The 22,182-nt window shown below is 41.0% G+C and overlaps 1 protein-coding gene and 1 non-coding gene across 12 annotated transcripts in view; one reads left to right on the plus strand and one right to left on the minus strand.

Moving 5' to 3' along the window:
* The window catches only part of FRYL (FRY like transcription coactivator), a 274,545-nt gene that overhangs the window by 235,347 nt on the left and 17,016 nt on the right, over positions 1-22,182 (plus strand). For 7 of the 11 annotated variants that reach the window (XM_040484078.1, XM_040484071.1, XM_040484087.1 and 4 more), the window contains 8 exons: positions 258-455; positions 4,559-4,720; positions 4,857-4,931; positions 5,267-5,443; positions 8,935-8,943; positions 9,324-9,527; positions 12,840-13,007; positions 19,674-19,924. In XM_040484078.1, coding sequence (XP_040340012.1) covers positions 258-455; positions 4,559-4,720; positions 4,857-4,931; positions 5,267-5,443; positions 8,935-8,943; positions 9,324-9,527; positions 12,840-13,007; positions 19,674-19,924 — 1,244 coding nt within the window. The remainder of the gene's footprint in view (positions 1-257; positions 456-4,558; positions 4,721-4,856; positions 4,932-5,266; positions 5,444-8,934; positions 8,944-9,323; positions 9,528-12,839; positions 13,008-19,673; positions 19,925-22,182) is intronic. The other 4 variants (XM_040484026.1, XM_040484042.1, XM_040484056.1 and 1 more) reach the window with 1 other exon arrangement.
* LOC121040468 (small nucleolar RNA SNORA67) lies at positions 2,849-2,962 on the minus strand. Its single transcript, XR_005795314.1, has one exon. It is a non-coding gene; the product is annotated as a small nucleolar RNA SNORA67 (small nucleolar RNA).

A 22,182-nucleotide genomic window follows, 5' to 3' on the forward strand; every position in this document is an offset into this window, starting at 1 on the left:
ATTAGGAGAAATGCAATACCAATTCTGAATTGGTAGCGTTGTAACGTATAGGATGTCTCAAAAATCTGACAGTAGAAATAATAATTTTCTTAACTTTCGTAACTCAGATCCTCTGCTAAGGACCTGAAAGTAAAAGCGAATGATTTACAGAAGTTTTTGCAGAAATAATATTTTCATTGTCTACAGTGTACACTAAATTTTGGTTCTTAAATATATATTTATACTTTTTATATGTGCATTATTTTTTTTGAAAACAGAGTCCTTATTGGAAGGAAGCCCTTAACATATTAAAACTGGTGGTCTCTCGCTCTGCAAGTCTCGTTGTGCCCAACGATATCCCCAAGACCTATGGAGGAGATCTAGGTTCTCCTGAAATATCCTTCACCAAGATTTTTAATAATGTCTCCAAGGAGTTGCCTGGGAAGACCTTAGATTTTCATTTTGATATATCTGAGGTAAGGTGCTCTATTTGAAATTTTCATTTGTTCATTTACTCACTCATCCGACAAGCATTGATTAAGCGCATACTCAGTAGGAGACGTTGTGATAGGTGCTTTGAAATTGGGGTGGGGGTGGTAAAAAGGCCTGTCCTTGGGAAGCATACAATCTCTTGGGTCAGTGGGTAAATAAACATTGTGATAAGTGCTTTAGCTGGAAGTAAGTTAAAAGTACTGTAGGAAGATACAGCGTGTACCTCTAACCTGATGTGGTGTTGAAAGATAAAGTAGCCCTAGGCAAGCATATATGGAAGCTTGGGAACAGGAGATTAATGCAGGAAAAAGCAGCATGTGTGAATGAAGCCTCGTAGTGTGAGAAAGCATGGTATTCTGGAAATTTCCAATTTGTACCATATCTTGAGCACAGACTATAGAGAATGCAAGTGTAGAGTATGATGGTAGATGAAGCCGAAGGCAGAGGAAAAGGCAAGATCACTAGGGATCTTGCATGCATCATAACAGGATGGTTTTATCTTGAAGCAGTGGGAACTCTTAAAGGATTTTTAACTGGAGTGGAAATTGTAGGATTTGCATTTGGGGAAGTTTACTCTGGCAACAGGATGGAAAAAATAGACCAGGATGGAAAAATAGACCAGGTGGAGAGGAGGAAAGTCAATAAGGAATCTGTTAGAATAATTAAAAGGTCATGTTGGCATGTCTCTAGGCAGTTGCAGAGAAAATGAAAAGAGAAGGGATGGTTTTCAGAATGACCAGTTTTTCGAGAATGAAGTTACTGAACAACGATTGCAGGGAAGTTGAGAAAGATAAAAATGGAAGACCTAATTTCTTTAATATTATTGATTAGAATCATATAGATTTAAAAAATGTTTTGCTGTTCAGTCTTGGTGTTCGAATTTATCCAAATCTTTATGGGTTGTGTTTTTTAGATAGAAACTATGTTTGTTGCTAATTTTTTAGTTAATATCAGAATTTCTGTCCTGAAGCACATAGTATAAGAATCTGATAAAGAAACCGGGCTTTCCTGTGTCTTCTGAGTCAGAAATTGTAACTTAATTATCTTGTCTAAAGCAGTGATAAGAATTCTCAAAAACACTTGATATACTTAATTTCAATTTGTTGCTTCAAAGATTACTAAGTACCTGCTGTGTATAGGCATTGGAGTAGAGGAGCAGAGATGAATCGCACAAGGTCTAGGGGACTCATGTGCACTAGGGAAGACAGCCACGTAAACAAATCACCAACACATGGCAAATGTCCAAGTATAATTACCCAGATGTGTGGCGTCACAGAAGGCCTCCTTGGAGGTCTGGAGTCCCCATTAAAAGATGACCATGGGTTTGGTTGGTGAATACCCCACCCCGGGGGGGGGGGGGGGGCCAGCATGTGCCAAAACACAGGTCCCTAAAGGCAAGGTGTGTTTGGAACACAATAGCAAGTGCAGGTTTGCTGGAGTGTAAAGTGAGGGTGGGTGTGATAGACGTCGAGGTTAGGGAGAGCAGCAGGAACCACGTCATAAAGGAACCGTGTGACATGCAAACGAGCTTGAATATGATTTTCAGATGTAAATTCAAGATGCTTCACAAAGCCAGAATAAAATCAGATGAATTGTGGATGAGCATAGAATTTTTACCGAAACAAACTTGGAAATGTTACGCATCAGATTTGTAGGGAGAAGCTACATAGATCCCTTCCTCTTTGGAGTTGTTACCCAGCTTGAATATTTGCAAAAGCACATTACTGAAGCACATAGAACAGTATGCATTGAAAAAACACCAAAATGGTAATAGATTAAATCTGAGTGGTAAGATGACAGGTGGTTTTTTGTTTTTTGTTTTTTGTTTTAAATCACTTTAATATTTTCTGAGCTTTCAAAGAGGATATATTTCATAATCATGGTGGGGGATATGAAGGTGGTGGATTTTTGTTTTTGTTTCTGGTTTTGTTTTGTGGTTTTTTTGCCTCAAAAAGTGATGTTTAGTCAAAGGGGGAAAAATGAGAAGTCCATCCTTAGGCTCCCTTCCCTCCCTGTTCCTGCTGCTCTTCAGCCCCCTAAGGACTGAACCTCGGGTAGGGTTAGGTCGCAGGACAGCCCCTCAGATAAGGTCAGCAACACTGAGGGGCATCTCCTCAATGGAGGTGTTGTAGAAGGTCTCAGTGTCTCGAAGAGTCCTCTTGTCTTTTGTCACCCTGTTGACAGCCACACTCTTATGGCCAAATCATTCACCACGACCGAGTCCGTGGATGTAGTTTTCCCTGCTGGTGGGAAGGTCACAGTTGATGACTAAAGAAACCTATCGCCCATCAGTGCCTCTGGCCTAGGTCAGGGGAGAGGACGACTTCAGCATGGCAATGAGAAGAGCACACAGTCTATTCAGAAGAGACTGAAATGTATGTGCTAGGCAGCCACAGGAAGGCAAAGGAAACAAACATCCCCTCTTACCCAACAACCTAAGGTGTGCCAGATTTTATTCCAAGTTGCTACTTTCCTGAAGAGGGGCATGAAGATGGTGTGTTTTTTTTTTTTAAAGAAAGCAGATCCCTATTTAAAATAGGAGTAAGTAGGGGCGCCTGGGCGGTTCAGTTGGTTAAATATCTGACTCTTGATCTTGGCTCAGGCGATGATCTCACAGTTCATGAGTTCAAGCCCCGCATCAGTCTCTGTGCTGACAGCATGCGGCCTACTTGGAATTCTCCCTCCCTCTCTCTCTGCCCCTACCCCACTCATGCTCTCTCTCTAAAGAGATAAACTTAAGAAACACCTGGGTGGTGCAGTCAGTTAGGCGTCCGACTCTTGATCTCAGCTCAGGTCATGATTTCTCAGTTCGTGAGTTCAAGCCCCACGTTGGGTTCTGTGCTGTTGGCGCTGAGCCTGCTTAGGATTCTGTCTCCCCTCTCTGCTCCTCCCTGCCTGTGCTTTCTCTCTCTAAATAGATAAGGAAAACTTAAAAAATAAATAAATAAACTTAAGAAGATAATAATAAAATAGGAATGAGCTGTCTGATTGTCTCATCTTCTCAGGGAGTCATTTTCAGTGAAGTGAAGTCTCCTGATTAAAAAAAAAAAAGACATCATGTGGTGCCTGACTGGCTCATTGGAAGTATGCAACTCTTTAATTTTTTTTTATGTTTATTTATTTTTTTTAAATCTTTTTTTTTTCAACGTTTTATTTATTTTTGGGACAGAGAGAGACAGAGCATGAATGGGGGAGGAGCAGAGAGAGAGGGAGACACAGAATCAGAAACAGGCTCCAGGCTCTGAGCCATCAGCCCAGAGCCCGATGCGGGGCTCGAACTCACGGAGCGCGAGATCGCGACCTGGCTGAAGTCGGACGCTTAACCGACTGCGCCACCCAGGCGCCCCTATGTTTATTTATTTTTGAGAGAGACAGTGTGAGCAGAGGAGGGGCAGCGAGAGAGGGAGACACAGAATCTGAAGCAGGCTCTAAGCTCTGAGCGGTCAGCACAGAGCCCAATGCAGGGCTCAGACTCACAAACTGTGACATCATGACCTGAGCCGAAGTCGGATGCTTAACCACCTGAGCCACCCAGGCGCCCAAAGCAGGCAACTCTTGATTTTGGGGCCGTGAGTTCAAGCCCCACACTGGGTATAGAGATAACTTAAATAAACAAACAAATTTTTAAAAATAAATTAATTTTTTTAATTTTTAAAAAAAAATTTTTTTTTCAACGTTTTATTTATTTTGGGGACAGAGAGAGACAGAGCATGAACGGGGGAGGGGCAGAGAGAGAGGGAGACACAGAATCGGAAACAGGCTCCAGGCTCTGAGCCATCAGCCCAGAGCCTGATGCGGGGCTCGAACTCATGGACCGCGAGATCGTGACCTGGCTGAAGTCGGACGCTTAACCGACTGCGCCACCCAGGCGCCCCAATTAATTTTTTAAAAGACATCATTCCATTTGATTTTTGTAACATCTACTTTATGCTGGTATCTTCCTTTGCTTTTTTTTTTTTTTTTTTTTTTTTTTTTTTTTTTTTTGGTTGTTTGTAAAAAGAAAAAAAAAAAGTCCTTACAGATCCACTACTCACCCCTTTATGGTGAAATATCCCAGTCAAACACTGTCCTTTTTGTTTCTCTGCAGACACCAATCATTGGAAATAAGTATGGCGATCAGCATAGTGCAGCTGGAAGAAATGGGAAACCCAAAGTTATTGCAGTTACTAGGAGTACTTCTTCTACTTCTTCTGGTTCTAATTCTAATGCCTTGGTTCCTGTTAGCTGGAAAAGGCCACAGTTATCACAGGTACATTAAAAAACAAAAAAAAAAAAAAATCAGAACTGAACATCTACAGAAGAATCAATTTTGTTGTGTGTATGACAGCTTGAGAATTTGTCTTACTTATCAGTAATCCTAGCATTTGCATTTTTTCCCCCCTTAGCGAAGAACAAGGGAAAAGCTAATGAATGTGCTTTCTCTCTGTGGTCCAGAATCTGGCCTTCCAAAGAATCCATCCGTGAGTAATCATGATTGCATGCATAAAGGCTGTAAAAATCCTGTTACTACTCCATTAAAAAAAAATGGAAATTATTCTGCCTCCTTGCTTGCCTTTTCTAACTTCCCTTATTTCATGGCATCAACTAAGAATGAAAAAGATATGGTCTCCATGGTCCTTGGAAGTTACATTAATTAAGTATTCCACCAGTTCGACTTTAGCATGAAAACCAGATTGAAGCTCTGAATTCTTTGACAGATGAAGCCTGCGGTGGCTCTTCGGGCACCAGTGTCTCATGAGCAGAGTGACAATGCTGACGGGTGGCCTTTTTTTTTTTTTTTTTGGCTGGACCTTAGGTTGTATTTTCTTCTAATGAGGATTTGGAAGTTGGTGACCAACAGACCAGCCTAATTTCTGCAACAGAAGACATGATTCAAGAGGAAGAAGTGGCCGTGGAAGACAACAGCAGTGAACAACAATTTGGCGTTTTTAAGGATTTTGACTTTTTAGATGTTGAATTGGAAGATGCGGAGGTAAGGATGTGGGCAGTCCGTATATTTATAGCTTGCAGTTGCAAGTATATGAGAATTAAGTGTTTGACCATAGCATCTTTCCTTATTAAGGTCAGTGTGAGGTCAAGAAGGTAAAATCGGGCTAGATGGGTGATGGGCATTAAGGAGGGCACTTGTGATAAGCACTGGGTGTTACACATAGGTGACTAATCACTAAATTCTACTCCTGAAGCTAATACTACACTATATGTTAACTAACTAGAAATTAAATAAAAACTTGAAACAACAAACGAATTAAACAAAAATGTTTTTAAAGGTAAAAATGTAAATTGGGAAGTAAACGTGACTAGTACGGTTGGTCAGTTAGCAGAAGTAGTCTGAAACAGAAGAGGAACGTCTAATTCTTACTCTTTGCCCCAAGAAATAAAAAGTGAAAAATGGGTTTCTTCCAAAGTTATGTCTTTAATTTAGGATATGCTTATGTTTCAAATGAGACAGACAAATTAATATGCAGCAAAATGGTAAAAAATTATATTAAAATTTATCTAACACTATTTTAAAGTATAAGTACAAACACTTAACACTAAGTTAAATTAAATGAACTCACATGATTTCGAGGGCTTTGACTTTCCAGAACTCTCTACTGTGTCAAATGACCGAGATTCTACCTGCGACATACTCACTGTTTTCTTCTTCATATTGTAGCCAGCCCCCTCAAATGACTCATTTCACGTAGCACCAAGGGGCTCTCTCCTCTAAGTTGATTCAGTCTAGATTAAATCGATAGGTATGTGTCAGTTTGGATGATTTTGAAATGAAAAATCGGACTCAAAAGGCGGCTTTACGAGCTTACAAAACTGAGGTAGTCCAAAGGGTTATAGCTTATTTAGATGTGGCTCAGGGAGGTCTCTGATCATTTCTCTGCAGTTGGCTAGGCTCCGCCCTTCTCTGCAAGTCTCTGTCACATGGTTATGTCCACATCCAGCAGTGTTCAAAGCAAATAAAGGTCACTTTTGTAACAGTGAAGAAGTTGCTCTCCTGAACGTCCTCAGCACACTTCCTGTTACATGAGTGGGTCAAGCTGGATCATTTGCCAATTTCTGAAACAGTCATTGTGGCAAAGAGAACAGGATTGCCCTGACATTGTGAGGCTCTTCGGGACCTATTCCTGTAGCTCATCCCCCTAAACTTGCAACTCCTAAACCTAAAACATTTGTCACATAAGTTTCAAAAGTGTTCATTCTAAAATGTATGCAAATACCTATATTTGAGAAGCCCAAAATGCCTTGTCATCCGGTATCCATCCCGTGTCATTGACACATCTTTCTCCAAAGAATTTAAAGCTGCTCACATAACTCAAATGCATTGATTAACCCTCTTGAAGGGATGTTTCCTTTGGCTCTAATAGGTGAGGAGGGATGAAATGTAATGGCCTGCGCCGTGTCACATCATTAGTTGTGGACAGGAGACCAGTTTAAGGAGGTCCTCCTACATGCTTCATCCTCCTTTGCATATAGAAGGGTACAACCATGGTGGCTCAGGGTCAAACCAATTGCCTTTGTACTCGGCATGAACATGTTCCCAAAGACACATGGATAGGTTCACAGGAGCCCCCAAGCAAGTATTATTCAGCCTCATAGGGCAGTGGCTTTTAAACTTTTTTTGTTTTTGTTTTTACTGTGATCCATACTTAATACATTTTATATCACATCCAAGTAGATACACATACCTTTAAAATGAAAGTTTCAAGAATACGCAGCCTTGTGGCACCTTGCTGGCTCAGTCAGTGGAGCGTGTGACTCATGATCTTGGGGTTGTGAGTTCAGGCCCCACACTGGCTGTAGAGGTTACTTGAAAAAAAATAAAAAGAATATGCAGCCTTACCCTATGCTGTTATGCACGCTGATATTTCCTATTGTCTTTCATTTTTTTTTTTTCCAAAGTGGCAGATCACCATCCTCTAAAATTGATTTCACATCCCCAGTTTCAAAAACACGTTGTAAGAAGTAGGACTGACTTGAATAATCAGCCAAGAAAGTCTGATGGATTGAAGAGCCTTGCTGCCCGACCACAAGGGCATGAGCAGCTCCTAAACTCTAATGCAGTTATTTGTTTTCAATTGAGAGTTTAAAATTTGTGAAGGCAGGCAGGCTCTTGACATGTTTGCAATGGTAAAGTTATTTATTTTGTTTGCTTTTTTATCTTCTTTTTTTTTTTAAGACCTCTGTAAATGCTTCCAAGTTTATCCCACGCCCTAATACATAGGTACTAATTAACATGGATTTTGAACAGAACTTTGGCAAATTGAATTAAAGACGCTTAATGTAGTTTTGTCTTTAATTCAAGTCATAGTGCTTTGGGTGGGTGGTGTTCATGTATGCCTCATCATTAGACAATTCAAATAGTAGAGATTCTTTAAAACCTAAATATAGTCTTGCTTAAAACATGGTAGTAGGAAATACTTTGCTAGAAAACAAATGAAACTGTTAATTAAACTTCTAAAATACCCCCCAAATACCTGCCAACCTTGGAAGCTCCCCGTGTGTAGTCATTCATTCACCAAACAAATATTTAGGGCTGTTGCCATTATTATGTACTGTGCTACATAATAATAACTGAAATATCTGGTAGGAAGGTGGCTTTTCGAACTTTGACCTACAGGGTTTCTAAGACTTCAAGGCTGTACCCAGAGTGCAGGCAAAGAGCCCCTTGTTACCTTTTGGAGCCAGAGCGGCTTGGGTTTAGTTCATCAGCTTTGCATGGTTGACTTCCATTTTAAATTTCATTCGAAATAAGTATTGCTTTGCTTTATTTAAAAAAAAAAAAAAAAGGATTTGAAAACCTCTATCCTAGCCAGTGCCTCTTGAGTAAAGGAACACAAATAAATCCTATATTGCTGGCCAACTCATTGTCATTTGTCATATCAGGGCTTAAGAGCGAGTGTAAGAATTATATCCTTGCAAAAGGAGGATCAGCTTAGAATAACAGAAACATAACTTCTATAAATCCATAAGTGGGGTGAAATTGAAATCTGCCCTATTTCCTCTTGACCTTTTGAACTTGTCAAAAGATATGTTTTGATGGCTTTGATCTTGATTTTAGACTATTTTATAGTAAAAAATGGCCACTGGGTTTAGCCAGAAACATTCTCTAGACGAAAATAATTGTGACCCTGTATGTTGTCAACTGAATGTGGGTACCTTAAGTCAGTTTTGCATTGTATCAAGTATTAAATCTATGTAAATCTTGAAGATTTTCTGAAAGTTCGTGTTTGCAAAGTGTATCACAGAAATGTTGTTTTCAGTGTCTGTCTCTGACTTCTTCATAATATAGTTTGCATAAAAAAGTAATTTGAATCACATGTTGGCTTTCTACTCAGAGCTTAATCCAGAGCTTGAATCAGTCTTTGGGTTTGAGAAATCACAAAGAGTTTTCCCCCAAAAGTGTAGCGTATATTTAAATGTTTGTCTTCGTTCTTTCTAATTCTGTGTGTTTTCCTTTTTGCTAACCAGGAACTGCAGGTAAGTTGCAGCCTGGTGTTGTGGATTGTTTATGTATCGTTGTCTGTGATGTATTCGTCTTCTTCGTGGTCTCATTTGTGTTTGGGCATTAGAATAGAAATGGCCTAGACAGTAGGTTTAGTCGGTCCCCAGTCATACAATATAGGAGGTCAAGAAAATTATTTAGTTAAAACAGGCTCAACCAAATATTGTGATCTCTTTAAATATGAATATTTAACGATGTTTTAAAAGTTTCGAGAAATTGAAGGGCTGATTGAAACTCTGCTTATGATGATGCATTGAGTATTTTTCATCTCAGTACATGTTTTCCTGGTGTGTTGTGTTTACTGTATTTATACACATGTATCTGAGGCCTTAGAGATCATGTCTTTCTTTTCCAGGGTGAAAGTATGGACAATTTCAACTGGGGAGTCCGCAGGCGCTCACTGGACAGTATTGACAAAGGGGACACTCCCTCCCTCCAAGAGTACCAGTGCTCCAGCAGCACCCCCAGCCTGAACCTGACCAACCAGGAAGACACGGACGAGTCCTCGGAAGAGGAAGCAGCTCTCACAGCAAGCCAGATACTGTCCCGCACGCAGATGGTACACACTTACCTTCTCATACAGCGACAGTTGGTCTCACTCTCCTCTTAACTTCCACCTTAGTAATTACTGTCTCTGGAATTTCCGATTTTCATTTCACTTTGGGTAAAACGCACACACCGAAATGAAAATACAGAGTTGCATTGCTAACGGAGCGTGCTGTTCATGACATTACTCAACATTTACGTTTATGCCGCACACCCTTCAGCAGCTGAGACAGTGTTACCTTCTCTCCTAGTGATGGCGAGTCGCTCTGGACACTTCTAGAGGTCCTCATCTTGAGTGACACGTAGTTTTGGTATCCGTGTGGACACCAACACTGCTTTATCCGCCACCCACTTTTCTTCGCTGGTTGGCGTGGAAAGATCGAGCACAGCTTTGTGCCTTTCGAGATCAGGTCAGTTATATGTGGGGGTTCCGACTTGTGGCCCAGAGGCTACATGGCAGAGATTAAAGAGTGAGTGAAACATGAGAAAAGGAAGCCCGCAAGGCTAGTCTGCCTGCTCAGAAATGTGGGAGTGAAAGGGGTGGCAGGAGGAAAGGAGGTGTGGAAGGGCCCCCGCGGGGCACATAGATAGGAATCAGTGTTGCCAGCAGGCTGCACTGACCTAGCTCTCAAGGGATACCCTTTTCACACTGAGCCCAGCCATGCCCTCTCTTTTGCCCCTGTTTGCTCCACGTTCAGTCGGCTGGTGGAGCGCTGGCCGCAGTGTTGAGTGGCAGGGGCTGCTCTGGCTGTAAACAAAATGGGAAGTTGCCAGTTTGCACGTGGCTTCCGGTCACCTCTCCAATTTGGGCATCTCATTGTTGTCCCACGATGTCTTTCAGTCAACCCTCATGTAAGTGTTAAATGATGAACAGCAACTGATGATAATAACAGCAACTGTTACCACTCACTGGATGCTTGTCATGCCCCAGCCTCTGTGAAGGGTGTTTGGCATCTATTAGTCTGCAGAACGCCCCGCCCCCCCAACCACATGAAGTAAGTACGGTTATCGCAATTCTGCAGGACGAGCCACTTGTCCCAGGACACATAGCTACTAGTTAAGTAGGCTGGAACCAAGCCGTCTGCCTCCACATCCATGCCACCTAACGCTTCGTCCTCCTTGGGACTATTTTCATTTAATCGAGTTACTGGCAACAGTGACTGAAGGAGGCACCAGCCCTCCGTGGAGCCAGACCGTGGCATTGTGCCGCCAACCTTCTGTGTAACTGTGGTCAACCTACCTAACTTCCCCTTTAAAACTGGACTCTGGATAGTGTCTGCCTCATGGGAATTTTATGAGGAGGAAGGCCACCCAGCCTACAATAAATGCTTAACAGAGGTTTGCTCCCATGAGAGCCATGGGAAAGAACTGCCTGTCTCCTCAAAATCCTAGAAGAGAACACAGGCACCAACCCCTCCGAACTCGGCCGGAACAACTTCTTACTCAGCACGTCTCCAGAGCAAGGGAGACAAAAGCAAAACTGGCCTACTGGGACCTCATCGAAATAAAAAGCTTCTTTACAATGAAGGAAACAGTCAACAAAACTAAAAGGCAACCGACAGAATGGGAGAAGATACTTGTAAATATCTGATAAGGGATTAGTATCCAAAATCTATAAAGAACTTACCAAACTCAACACCCAAAAAATAAATAATTCAGTTAAGAAATGGGAGAAGACAGGAATAGACATTTTTCCAAAGAAGACATCCAGATGGCTAACAGACACATGAAAAGATGCTCAACATCACTCATCACCAGGGAAATACAAATCGAAACCACAATGAGATAGCCCCTCACACCTGTCAGTGTGGCTAAAATTAACAACACAGTAAACCACAGATGTTGGTGAGGATGCAGAGAAAGGGGAAACCCTCTTAACACCGTTGGTGGGAATGCAAACTGGTGCAGCCGCTCTGGAGAACAGCATGGAGGCTTCTCAAAAAGTTAAAAATAGAACCACCCTATGACCCAGCAACTGCACTACTAGGTATTTACCCACAGGATACAAAAAGACAGATTCGAAGGGGCACATGCACCCCAGTGTTTATAGCAGCACTATCAACAATAGCCACATTATGGAAAGAGTCCAAATGTCCACCGACTGATGAATGGATAAAGAAGATGTGGTATATATATACAATGAAATATTACTCAGCCACCAAAAAGAATGAAATCTTGCCATTTATATAGTTTATTAATGCTAAGTGAATAAGTCCGAGAAAGACAGATACCATATGATTTCACTAATGTGTAAAATTTAAGAAATAAAACAGATGAACAGAGGGGAAGGGAAAAGAGAGGGAAAGCAAATGACAAGAGACTCTTAAGGACAGAAAACAAACTGAAGGTTGCTGGAGGGGAGGTGGTAGACGGATTGGGGCTAGATGGGTGATGGGCATTAAGGAGGACACTTGTTGGGATGAGCACTGGGTATTGTATGGAAGTGATGAACCACTAGATTCTGCTCCTGAAACCAATATGGCACTACATGTTAACTAAGTAGAATTTAAATAAAAATGAAAACTAAAAAAAAAAAAAAAAAGAAGAGAGAGAAAAAAAGAAAAGAACTATCTCCTTATAAGGCCAACCCTAGTCCTAGTGGTAACAAAATTAAAAAAACAAATTCAAAGTTGCTTCCTCTTCACAGGGGGAATGATGGTTTTTGCCTTTACCTACTCTGAATCAGAAACTTGATGATTTATGTTACTGACAGTGAAGAATTTATAACCCTGCTTATAAAAGGAAAAACTCTAGTATTCCCTTTTTTTCTGATTCTTTTCCAAGAATATAAACCCACTAATGACAGACTGCCATTACAACAACGTTATTGTCCTAATTCTTCTTGGCTGACTGAAGTTTTGTCATATTTTGGCTTAGAGAAGTGAACAGCCTGTTCAGACTTAACGTGCCTGCCCCCCGGTTAACGCTGCTTCTTGCGAAAGCACTGCCTGCCGGGCCCTGGAGCCACAGGGAGGGAGAGAGCCCCCGTCCTCACCAATGTTCACACCGGCTGAAAACACAACATATTACCATAAAAAGTGAATTTGGGTTCACGATGAACGTAGTTATGCGGAGGTCTTCCACTTTGGTAGTTTTTGTTTAGCGAAGCTTAACCTGCATGAATGGATGCAGCTCATGCTGCTGGGTTAGCTGCTCATATTAACAGCATCGATTCTGTCACAGAGTGGGGGGAGGGGGGGAGGTAATTTTAGGAAGTCAGGCTCTTTCTAACTGAGCCCCCAAAATAAGATACAGAGGCGGTGTGGCTTTTGTGACCATCACTGGCTCGCGGATGACTTCCTTATTTTCCTGTTTCTCCTTGCAGTTAAACAGTGATCCTACTGCAGACGAAACACTGCCAGACCATCCCGATCTACTTGTTCAGTCTCAAGATTCCACTGGCAGCGTCTCAACAGAAGAAGTGCTTCAAATCAGAGATGAGACCCCAAGTTTGGAGGCTTCTCTAGACAATGCTAACAGCCAGCTGCCTGAGGTGGGGAGAAATGGGGGCTGGTGCCTGGCCAATCTGGGCTCCTTTTAGCACTCTGTTACATCCCTTGCTTTTCTTTCAAAAGGGTTTTCATCTGATGCACTAATTATTTGATTTGTTTCCAGTATTTCTAACCTGTTGGGTTGTTTTAAATGAAATAGTCAAATCTGATGATTTAAAAAAAAAAAAAAAAGTTGGCCGATTAAGGAAATGACCCACAGGTTATAAATAATCTTGAGTGTTTTTAATGAGCATTTTGTGCTGCAGAGTGTGATTGAGGTCAATGTCAATGGACAGATGCTTCTCTGGGGTGGTGAGCATCTTCTCTGGTGCTGTATCTTCTTGGAAGGACGGCTTTTATTTTTTCTTCTCTTTTTGCTTTGTGTTTGGGTTTATGTGATTGGTGCTATGATTGGGATTCAGACCTCAGGCCAGCTGTGTTAGCAGTTGGTTAAATGAAACCTTTTTAAAAAAGACGTTGGAACTACTAGTATTACGATTTTTGGAAAGGCCTGTGAGAAGTAAGCCAGATCCCAAGATAATGACTGACCAAAAATAAGTAAGTATTTGTTTTCTTGGTGGTTTTTTTCCCTTAAGATTATTATACTCTTTTTTCTTTTTCTTTCTTTCTTTTTTTTTTTTTAACTATAATTGCTATAGTTCTGTCATATGTGCTTTTATGCTTTGGTAAGTATTAGGGAAATACTACATTTTTTTCAGTATTAACCAAATTAATGTAATTACTAGATCTCATTATTTTAGTTAGTTGAATTCTCATGTTCTTATTAAGCTTATAGTGTATTTTATATTTTTACCAGTAAACATAGTCTGAAATGAAGGCATTTTGGCATTTAAAATATTTTTTTTAAATGTTTGTGTATTTTTGAGAGAGAGAGAGAGAGAAAGAGAGAGACAGAGCGTGAGCAGAGGAGGGACAGAGAGAGAGGGAGACACAGAATCTAAAGCAGGCCCCAGGCTCTGAGCGGTCAGCACCGAGCTGGATGTGGGGCTTGAACCCACGAACCATGAGATCACGACCTGAGCTGAAGTTGGATGCTTAACCAACTGAGCCACCCAGGCGCCTCTTTTTGGCATTTTAAGTATATGCCTAGTATGGCTTAAGTTTAGATAATTCAACAAATATTGAGATTCTCTTAGATGCCACGCATTGAATTAGATGCTAGAAAGATGAATAAGGCATGGTGACCCTCACTCTCAGAGAGGGAATTGTCAATTGAGAGAGATAGAGAAGGTGTAAAAAAGAAAAGGAAAAAAAAAAAAGCATTCCATTCCAGTACAAGAAACATAATAACAGCATGTTCGGGGCTTTGTGAAAACTCAGGAGAGACTGATCATCTGTATACCAGGGAGATGGTGGTAAAGGGCAGTCCCGGCAATGGGGACATCGCAGGCAGAGGGACACCATGTGGAAGGACAGGGCAGCGCGAAATAATATGGCATGTTCAGGTAACCGCAGGACATTGAGTACTTCTGAAGAATAAAATGGGAGGAGGAGAAGAGATGGGTAGGGTCTAAGACGAGAAGGGTCCTACATGCCATATTGAAGACGTAGACTTTATCTCAAAATGATCACAAGTCATGAATTGTCATTGAAGAGATACCTGTTACATGACAAGCACTGTACCAGATGCCTAAACGAGAATACAGGTCATGCAAGCATTCGGTGATTTCACCGATACCCATGGAGCCCCTACTGCATGCTGGTCACTATTCTAGGCCCTGGGCATGTGGTGCCATGTGGAAAAGCCTCCTGGTTTTATGGAGCTTACTTGTAGTAAAAGATATGATAAGCAGGTAAGACAAAATAAATACATCAGAAACTCATCACCCTCTTAGCCGTACTAAGAAAATCTAACAGAAATGTGGAATCGGTGAGGGAGAAAAGGCGGCACTTGAAGTGAAGCCTCAGTGACGAGGAGATGTGGAGGGAGGAAGTCCCAGGCTGAGGGAGCAGCACTTAAAAAGGCCACGGTGTGTGTGAAGAGCAAGCTGGCCTGTGGGGCTGGATCGCAGTGAACAGGAGCCGGGAGGACGGACGAGGAGAGGGGTGGGCAGATCCTGCAGCCACAGAGCAGGTAGCCGTCGGAGCATTTGAGCAGAAGAGGGGCATGATCTGATTGAGTCTGCGTTTTGAAATCTCTTCTTTGGTGTGGAATACGGAAAGTAGATTCTGCACCTGCCACATGAAGCTTGCAGTCTAGGCACCTGTCATCAGGAGAGGGTCCATCCAGTCTGGTTTGTGTTCTGGTGAGGTCTCTGTGAGAAGTGTGGAGGGTGGGTGGGAGGAGGCCAAGAGGAGATAAACCAGAAGAACCTTAGATGAGATAAGGGGGGCCTGAAAGAGTGCATGAAACTTACAAATGTTTCTAGGAGAGACTGGACCGATTTAGAGATGCACCTTAAGTAGCCTGTATTCCTTTTCGGTTGCTGGGAAGCTTGTTAAGTGAGCCTTAATTCCTTGTTAATAACCTATCGACTGTGTCTGGTTTGGATCATAGCATGTGAAAAGGTCTCATTAGAAACCACGGAAAACAGCCCAGTACTAGAAATACCTTCCTAACAAAAGCAGTGAGGTTAAGGGTTGTGTGTCATAATTCTGTTTACTTGACAAATGGGAAGTCTTTTATTTTTGGTTATTAAAATAGCTATAATCATAGTAAACTACTGATAGAAATTCATGTCATATTTATATTTATTGGAGATAAACTGAAAATTCACATATATTTCCATATATATATTGGAAACTGTTATTTCAGGTGGGACGGTCACTCATCCAACTATATTTGATGGCTTGTTTCCAAGACACTGTAAAGTTCCTGATGATACTTTTTTTTTCATAAAGGAAAAACACTTCACTGTACTAGGTTTATTTCCTTTTCCAGTCGTGGGTTTCATTTTCACTGTAAGCTTTGACACAAGTGAATAAGGATGAAGTAGATATTCATAAGCCATAGGATTTCATTTGGAAACAGTTCTGTTAACTTTACAATTATCACCAAAGAATGGCTGTCCAAGGAGAATAGTACGAGTTTGTTTCTGTTAGGTATGCTAGCCTAGTCTGTTTTTCCCTCGTATGCCAGAGAGTGTCAAATGACCTCAAATTGCCCTTTTTAAAAAGGCATGAAAACACCAAGATAATGAAGTAAAACCATAATTCTGTTAACTTCTCCAGATGAGGAGTTAATTTGAATAGGTGAAATACTTTCTGAATTAAAGGGAGAATCCAATCCTAGAGTTGTTTGAGGGTTTTTTCCCCTTCAATGATGTTAATATCAGGAAGATAAAACAGAACAGGCTGATGTGTTTCATGTCACGACAAACTTTCAGAGCTCAGTTTGCTCCTTTCTTCTCTGGAATGTGTACAAATTACACTCTGAGCTGTTAAGGGATTACTTTCTTTTTTTTTTTTTTTTCAACGTTTATTTATTTTTGGGACAGAGAGAGACAGAGCATGAACGGGGGAGGGGCAGAGAGAGAGGGAGACACAGAATCGGAAACAGGCTCCAGGCTCTGAGCCATCAGCCCAGAGCCTGACGCGGGGCTCGAACCCACGGACCGCGAGATCGTGACCTGGCTGAAGTCGGACGCTTAACCGACTGCGCCACCCAGGCGCCCCAAGGGATTACTTTCTTCACTTGTATTTATTAGAGAAACCTTCACAGAGGAATTTCTTCTAGTATTTGTAATAGTTTACATACCAGTTCATGGATGACAGAGATTACTCCTTACAGGAAATGAATCTCTGATTTTTTATTTTAATGTTTTATTTATTTTTGAGACAGAGAGAGACACAGCATGAGCAGGGAAGGGGCAGAGAGAGAGGGAGACACAGAATGTGAAGCAGGCTCCAGGCTCTGAGCCGTCAGCCCAGAGCCCGACGTGGGGCTCGAACTCACAAACGGCAAGACCATGACCTTAGCCGAAGTCACATGCTTAACCAACTGAGCCACCCAGGCGCCCCAGGAAATGAATCTTTGAATGTAATTGTGTGTGTGGTGTGTGTACACACACACATCATTGTGTAATAAGATAAAGCTCAAGAAAATTTGAGTCTCACAATGTACATATAACAGTGGAATCCATTCCATTAGCCCAAAAGCACTCTCTTCATGAAATCTAAGTGCTATTAGAAAATTTCAGCATGTAGTATATGTTAATAATTACAGGTAAAACGTCTATTTTGTAATTGTTATTCAATAACAAATGACAACCAAATATAGGTATAAAGTAATGAAAAGTGAGGGCATTAAACTAAGAAGTGTGGTGTGTCATCTCAACATGGTATATTCCAGATGATGTAGAAGGAAAAGTAAATGCTAATAAAATTCTAGGTATAGAAATACCTCTAACACTGTCACATAAATTATCTTTCCAAATAACTAATGCTTGCCACTTGAATGGCCAATCTTTTTTTTGTTTTTTATTATTATTTTTTTAATGTTTATTTATTTTTGAGAGAGAGAGAGACTGAGCACGAGTGGGGGAAGAGCAGAGAGAAAGGGAGACACAGAATCCGAAGCAGGCTCCAGGCTCTGAGCTGTCAGCACAGAGCCCGGCATGGGGCTCGAACTCAGAAACTGTGAGATGATGACCTGAACTGAAGTCGGAGGCTTAACTGACTGAGCCACCCAGGCCAAATCTTTTTTAAGAACTTCAGATGCAGACAGAGCGTATTGAATATAAGCTTTTGGAATGATTAAGGAATGATTGTACTGTATTATTTAAAAAGTGCTATTCTGTGCAGACTCAGAGTTTGCTGCCTTCTCTGCTTAATAACACCAGGCCAATTTTCCCTTCAACATGTTTTGTGTTTTCCTGCCACATTTCTGTGCCACATTTCTTTCCTATCTTCTATGTCCTTTTCCCTGAAATTCTGTCTTGGTCAGCTTGGGCTCCTATAACAAAATGTCAGAAGCTGGGCATCTGAAGAAATCTGCTTCTCACTTCCAGAGGCCAGGGAGCCCAAGATCAAGGTGCCAGCTGGTTCCTTGTGTGGTGAGGCCTCTCTCCCTGGTAGCTCTTCCTGCTGTGTCCTCACATGGTTAAAAAAAAAAAAAAAGAACTAGCTAGATCCCTGGCCTCTTCTTGTAAAGGCACTCATCGCATTCATGAGGCCCCTCCACTACCCAAAGGCCTCATCTCCTAATGCCATCACATTGGGGGTTGGTGTTTGAACATATGAATTTTGAGGGGATAAAAACATTCAGTCCATGACACTATTACTAACCCATCTTTGTAAAAGCCCATCATATGTTGTTTTCTCCAAAGAGACTTGTCTCCATTACCTCAAGCAGATGTGACCTTTCCCTTCTTTGAGTAACAGCAGTCCTTTGTACAGTGCACATAATATTTACCTTACACTTAATATACGCTATATTACCGTTATTCGCATATTAGCCTAACCCTGTTAGATTGTAAATTAATTGTAGATAGCTATTAATTTATCCCAGAGCACCCAGCCCAGAATCTGGTCAAAAACCTTCATTTGTTTTATGTTACAGATGAATTTTACAGATGTATAGACTGAGGCCCATACTAGTCTCAGGTCAGGGGCTCTTTCACTTGCTTTTCATATTTTGGAGGAAAAATTCTACTTTGACCCATGAAGAAGAGTGACTCTGCTGCACAACTAAGTAGTAACTTAGGACCAAGCACGGCAAGGAACTGATCTTTATTCCTACGACGGAGACCATCAGTGCTTATTTTCGCACGGATTAAACTAACATTTGTGCACCTTAAAATTTGTGTCGATACACCCTCACGGTACACATACGCTTTGGAAGTATCTTTCTTTTTCAGGAGTGGTGGTTCATTTATTTAGCCAGTGTGTGTTGGGCTTCCAGTGGGTGCAGGGCATGTGGCAACATTGTTTCAGTCATGTTGCAGCGAGTAGGAAGGGAAAACCACTGGTGCCGAACATAGGAGTGTATCATCATTTGCCTAGAGTTAGGCGAGTGCAGGCATTCTTTTTGGTGAATGAGCTTGTAATTCATTCAACTTGCAAAGTACGGCAGTCTAAAATTTCCCAGGGTTTGCTGAATTCTATCTCTGTGATGAAGTGTCGTCCTATTACCTGAAAGTAACTCTTCCATCACAAATACTCAGCTCATTTAGAAACCAGTAAGGATGCACTTGTTTCAGTTCAGCATCCTCCTGACTGATCAGTACCTGTTCCTGCTTCATGGACAGCCCCACGGGACCAGTGGGTAAACCATTCTGAATTATCTCCCTGCTCCCCCCACCTTCTGTCCAGAATTCACTGGGAAAGAAATTACATTTCAAATAAGTGAGAATGTATAGTAACCATATGTAGAATGAGAATCTGTATGAGAAGTTATGTTACCAAAGAATATATTTCTAACACCTAAATCCTGTTACGAGAAAAGTGATCTCCTTGATGTTTCTATGTGGCAATAGGTGATATTTAATTTCACCTATTTTTTTTTTAAGCCTGGGACTATTTTTTTTTAAACTGTTTTATGTGATCTGAGCCCAGAAACTCCAAAAATTAACCTGTGCAAACAGAATACTACTTCATAAAAAAAAAAAAAAAGTGTATATTGATGGCAATAGTCATTTATTCTGTGTTGATAAAAGCTTTTTTAAAATGTTTTTAAACTTCATTAAAAAATGCGATTGTTTTTACAGGATACAGGTTCAGTGTTAAAGGAGGAACAAGTTCTGACAAGCTTTGAAGATGAAGGGTCATATATAATTCAAGAACAGCAGGATTCTCTCGTGTGTCGAGGGATTCTCAACTTGGAAGACACAGACATGCCAGAGCCCCTGGCTCCTGAGAGCTACCCTGAGTCCATCTGTGAAGAAGATGTCACCTTGGCTTTGAAAGAACTAGACGAAAGATGTGAAGAAGAAGAAGCAGATTTCTCTGGACTGTCTAGGTGAGAATACGGTAACTCGGTCACTAGAATGAGGCGGTATTTGCTCTCTCGGCCCCTCCCTAACAGGACCCTCTACTCCAGCTTACATACCTTCATTTCTGTGGTTAGCCTATAATCCTGCTGCCTTCCTTTTAAAAGATAAAATGACTGTGATGGGTTTATTTTTTGTTATTGACCTTCAGTTCACTGAAAGAAAAACAAGTAGGTAATTCTTCAAGCACAGAGAGCAACACTGTGCATTTAGAAGCGTACCCAACACCTATTTTGGCAAAATGGCTAATGGTCGGTTGTTAAGTTAATATTGGGCCCTGGCCAGAGCCAAGTATCAATATCATACGATGAATTTCTGTAACGCTATACAAAATCTGAAGTATATGCAAAACATTGTTTTACATTTTCCTTATCAGCGGTCAGAGTTGTAAAGTCATCATTTACATAATGAGCAGAAGTGACAACTTCTTAGTACCATCAGATGTTAGATTATTCCTTTTACATGTTCATGTTCCGTGTATTCAAAATACATTGTCACAAAGTCTCAAGATTCCCAAAGGGCGTTTTCTTCACTCATGGGCTCACAAAATGGAATAATCAATTATTACATATAGTTCTTAAAAGAAATCTTGGTGGCTGTTATGAAACCTGTAAACCAAATAGTTCTATAATGATTAGAATTATGATATAATCTTTTTTTATTTTTTTATTTTTTATTTTTTTTAAATATGAAATTTATTGTCAAATTGGTTTCCATACAACACCCAGTGCTCATCCCAACAGGTGCCTTCCTCAATAACCGTCACCCACCCTCCCCTCCCTCCCACCCTCCATCAACCCTCAGTTTGTTCTCAGTTTTTAAGAGTCTCTTATGTTTTGGCTCCTCCCCCCCAACCTTTTTTTATTTTTCCCTTCCCCTCCCCCATGGTCTTCTGTTAAGTTTCTCAGGATCCACGTAAGAGTGAAAACATATGGTATCTGTCTTTCTCTGTATGACTTATTTCACTTAGCATCACACTCCCGAGTTCCATCCACGTTGCTAAAAGAGCCATATTTCATTCTTTCTCATTGCCAAGTAGTATTCCATTGTGTATATGAACCACAATTTCTTTATCCATTCATCAGTTGATGGACATTTAGGCTCTTTCCATAATTTGGCTATTGTTGAGAGTGCTGCTATAAACATTGGGGTACAAGTGCCCCTATGCATCAGCACTCCTGTATCCCTTGGGTAAATTCCTAGCAGTGCTATTGCTGGGTCATAGGGTAGATCTATTTTTAATTTTTATTATTTAAATTTTATAAATATTTGTTGCATAAAATATTGTTCTTTATAAAGGTATCTAGTTTAATACCCTATCAGTGCATCTATTTCCCCATTCAATTATTTCAAGCTCCTTGATAATTATTTTTATACAAAAATTAATATTTAGTAATCACCAAATATTTCAGAGTTTCACTCTTACAATAAAAAGCATTCATTTGTATTTCAAGTGTTAATAGAGGTTTTGTTTTTTTCCTTAAGTAAGGCTCCACGCCCCATGTGGGGCTTGAACTCCTCACCCCAGCATCAAGAGTTGTATGCTCCTCTGCCTGAGCCAGTCAGGCGCCCCCTCAAGTGATAACAGAGTTTCAACATCTACCACACAGAAGGAGACCTTCACTCCCAGTACATCAAGAATGTTTTCCCATATTTGAAAGTGTACATTCGGATATTAACAATGTTGGTGACACAGCTTGCTCGCATTACCGATTTGGATGGCAGTAGCTATGCGGTCACTCGTTCATTCGTCATACACAAGTTCGGCAATGCCAGATACTCAACTATTGGGCTTCCTAAAAGGTTGAAGCCAAAATCATTGGCCTTGGCCCTGTATTGAAGCTGAAACAGAGCAGTGCATCCCTACTGGATATAGAGGGATGATTACCTAAGCTCACGAGACACATTTTGTTAAAGTCAATCACCACAGCAACCTTGTAAAAAATATACTGTTTTGAGGTATAGCTTAAGTTGCCACTTCAAATGCCTGCTTTATTTTGATCTTTGGCCCATCTTTACCCAGATGCCTCTCTTCCACATGAATTGCTCTGCAATTTCTGCAAAGCCTTCAGAGCTCCTTTGCAATGTGAAACATGCAATTCTGAGACCCTGAGTGACACTCTACTGAGTGTCTGACTCAAATATCTCTTCACAGTCCATATAAAGGACCTAAGCGAGCCTTTGACCAACCAAATAGCCAAAACCCCTTTACATGTTATCACCATCA

Source organism: Herpailurus yagouaroundi, unplaced genomic scaffold (genome assembly GCF_014898765.1).
Source record: "Herpailurus yagouaroundi ecotype Mexico unplaced genomic scaffold, PumYag 28, whole genome shotgun sequence".
Classification (NCBI taxonomy): domain Eukaryota; kingdom Metazoa; phylum Chordata; class Mammalia; order Carnivora; family Felidae; genus Herpailurus; species Herpailurus yagouaroundi.